The following is a 3,297-nucleotide window of genomic DNA, read 5'->3' on the forward strand; positions in this document are numbered from 1 at the left end:
ATTTCATGATCTTCATTGTGTGATGAACTGAAAAACTTTGTAGCCAACATCTTTCTCAAGTTGGTAAGTAAGTCGCGTACTAGGATCTGTGTATCGAATTGGTTAGTCACGTACTAGGAGCCATGCATTGAAAAGGAGAGATTATTACTACAGAACAAGTCCAATTGGGTATTGGGGTAAGGGTTCAACTATAGGTTGGTATAAGGTACTGAGATTCCTTTATTTGTAACCGTTTGTTGTGATAATAGTGAATTCTCGAGAGTGGTGACCTTAAAATCATCCGGTGGGGTTTTTGCCGTGTAAGTTTTTCCCATTCATTAACAAATCACTGTGTCAACTTAATTTCCGTTGCATTTAGTTAATTTGTGATTTGTTTGTGCTACCACGCATTTTGCATGTTAATTAAATTAATTAATTAACTTGACTAAATTAATTGATTAATTTATTATAAGGGGCCATTACATTCTTGGCCTCTCAAGTTTGTTTGGCCTGAATGTGTGGGTCGGTTTGGCAGATGGGTTGAACAGCCCTCCACCTAATAAGGGATAAAAACAGATATGGGTTGGATCGGGTTGATCCTTTTTTTTTTTTTTTGTTTTGTTTTGTCTAAGTTTGGTTTTTATTTTTTTAAAATTTTCACACTTTCAAATCTTCCTTTTCTCTGATTTTCACTTTCTCAATTTTTTTTCTCTTCACCCTCCTCAATTTTCCTCTTTCAATATATATAAAGTTATAAACATCAAGTTTTCAATTATTGGGGAAGCCTGATTCAATTTTTATTTATTATTTTTAAAATTTTAAAATCATTTTAATGATTTTTTTTTAAAAATAATACTTATATATCTACAAAAGAAACTCTAAATCCTTTCTTTACCGTTGCGTGCCACTCTATAAAATGGAGCTCAAAATCCAAATCGGGCAAAGAAAATTAGTGGGCGTTGAGTGTAATTTTACGACATCTAAGTCTAACCTTCGTATTTGGTACACGATTCTATTATGAAATCTAAATAGAACTCTAGATTTTTTTATTATTATTATTATTATTATTATCATTTTGAGATAATTCTAGAGACTAGAGGTCATATCTTGGCATGATAGTAAAGGTCATTCACCAAACATACAAGGATTTTGTGTACTGGGAACAACTTTTCTAAATTTTATACTTTAATACCTAGCTATTCTTTTCTCTATGTATTTTTATTTATTTATCAAAAGATTGAACTTTTTTTCTTTTTACTTGGGCTTAAAATTTTTCAATTACTCTAATCAAATAAAAATGTTTTTGAAAAGTATGCAGTTATGATTCTAATCCCCCATTAGCTCCTTTTATTACTTGACAAAAACAAAAGGCAAAACAAAGCTAGATGAAGCAGCCCCACCAACCTTTTCAGCGAAAAAAAAAAAAAAGAAGCTTCAGAATAAAGCAAAGGCCTAGCAACACCACCAACCTTTTCTTTATACACATGTCTCTTTGATTGATTTCTTTATTAGTACTTCGGTATCTTTCTACAGTCCAAATTCAAATTCAAAGGCACAGCCTATGAGCTAAGCAAATGGTTTTGGGGTCCAAATACCAGGGTTTTCTCCCAAACTGCTGGCAAAACTGCCTATAGTTTTGCACCGAATATCTTCTCATCTGCCACTATCTTCACACATTATATAATAAGATCCCTTTCCTTATATTGGGCACCATCAAAGTTCCAAACCCAAAATCTATTTTCCATCTTCCGAACTCTCAAATTTCCATTTGTTTCATTTCCAATTTAGAGCAAGAAAGAAGTATGAGTGCAACAAGTAAAGCTTCTTGGATGGTGGCAGCAAGTATTGGTGCAGTTGAGGCTTTGAAAGACCAAGGTGTTTGCAGATGGAACTATCCTCTAAGGTCACTTCACCAGCATGCGAAGAACAATATCAGATCATACTATCAAGCCAAGAAACTCTCAGTTCAGTCTTCCTCGGCTATATCTAGTAAAGTGAACAACGAGAAGCTAAAGCAGAGTGAAGAGTCTTTGAGAAGAGTCATGTATTTGAGTTGTTGGGGTCCTAACTGATCCCCCCCCCCCCCCCCCCCCCTACACTTCTTGTAAATATATGGCCAAGTTTTGAATCAATATAAATTGCTTCATCCCAAATTTTTGTCTGTTATCCTTATCCCTACCAATTTCATTTTACTAATGGTCGATTTAGGACAGCAGTCGGAGCTTAGTATTCAACTTTTATAGTTATTTTTGCCAAGAATTGTTAATATTTGTATATTTGTGACATGTTCCTCTTTGTTTTTATTTTCGTTTTTTATGAGTATATTTGGGTCATAGAATGAATTGAATTTGGTCGGATTTGAACGGGATAAAGCTGAACTGAGAGAGATTCAAAAGATTTTTATTTAGCCATTTTAAAGTATCTGTTAAAAGAAACGTGATAAAATCTTTCTTTGATTTCTACCGGTGAAAATAAATTGCAATAAAAAATTGTAAAGGGGGTTTTCTGTAGAGTTCTGGATGAGTTTTACAATGGCAAGAAGCAGATAATTATTTTATGAAAATAGCCTCCTTGTCCGTCATCATTGTTTAGCAAAAAAGAAAGAAAGGACAAGGTTATCGCATTTGCTTTCTTGAAGGTTAGCACCTATTGAATGTTAGTAGACTTTAGAAAATTCACGCATTTTCCGTTTTGAAAGAAAGGAGCTCATAAAAATTTGGGGCGAAAAGCAAGAATATAAAATTTTAATTATAAATTTTTGTATTACTTAAGGAAAAAAATTATTAAAAAAAAAATTTGGAGGGCCATCCTGTGGATGGAACCAGAATTTTGCCTTTGAGAAGGTCAAAACAAGAACAACAAATTTTGATAATTCAATTAAGAAATAATTAAGATTCAAAAACAAATTAATTCATGAAATATAAATATAATATCTATTTAGTATTCACAAAATATAAACAAAAAAAATAAACAATTATTTCTTAATACATTTCAACTCAATCATTTATAATATAATAAATTGGAATTGGAAGTTCTTTTAAATTCTCAAAATCATATTTGATTAACTTTGTATTAAAATTTTCAACAACTTCTCTTTTGATGTACTACAAAATCAACGAATCGTTAAAATAATATTGCAAAAGTTAGTTTTGATAATATTTATGAGTGAAAATGTTTGTTCCATATTTGCAATAGAAATTGTAAGAATAAATACTAATGCAACCACTTTGAAAATATATTAATAGTTTATTGATTTTCAATTCCCAAGTAGCCATTGGCATTATTTAAAAAGTATTTTAAATTTTTTTTTGAAGTGCA

General features: G+C 31.3%; 1 protein-coding gene across 1 annotated transcript; it reads left to right on the forward strand.

Annotated features, from left to right (window-relative positions):
- The first annotated feature begins 1,522 nt into the window (after positions 1-1,522).
- On the forward strand, positions 1,523-2,064 carry LOC115958608. The gene has a single exon (XM_031077035.1). It carries the CDS (start codon positions 1,782-1,784, stop codon positions 2,049-2,051), a length of 270 nt encoding a protein of 89 aa, XP_030932895.1. The 5' UTR covers positions 1,523-1,781; the 3' UTR covers positions 2,052-2,064.
- The last annotated feature ends 1,233 nt before the right edge of the window (positions 2,065-3,297 follow it).

Source organism: Quercus lobata, chromosome 8 (assembly GCF_001633185.2).
Source record: "Quercus lobata isolate SW786 chromosome 8, ValleyOak3.0 Primary Assembly, whole genome shotgun sequence".
In the NCBI taxonomy this organism is placed as follows: domain Eukaryota; kingdom Viridiplantae; phylum Streptophyta; class Magnoliopsida; order Fagales; family Fagaceae; genus Quercus; species Quercus lobata.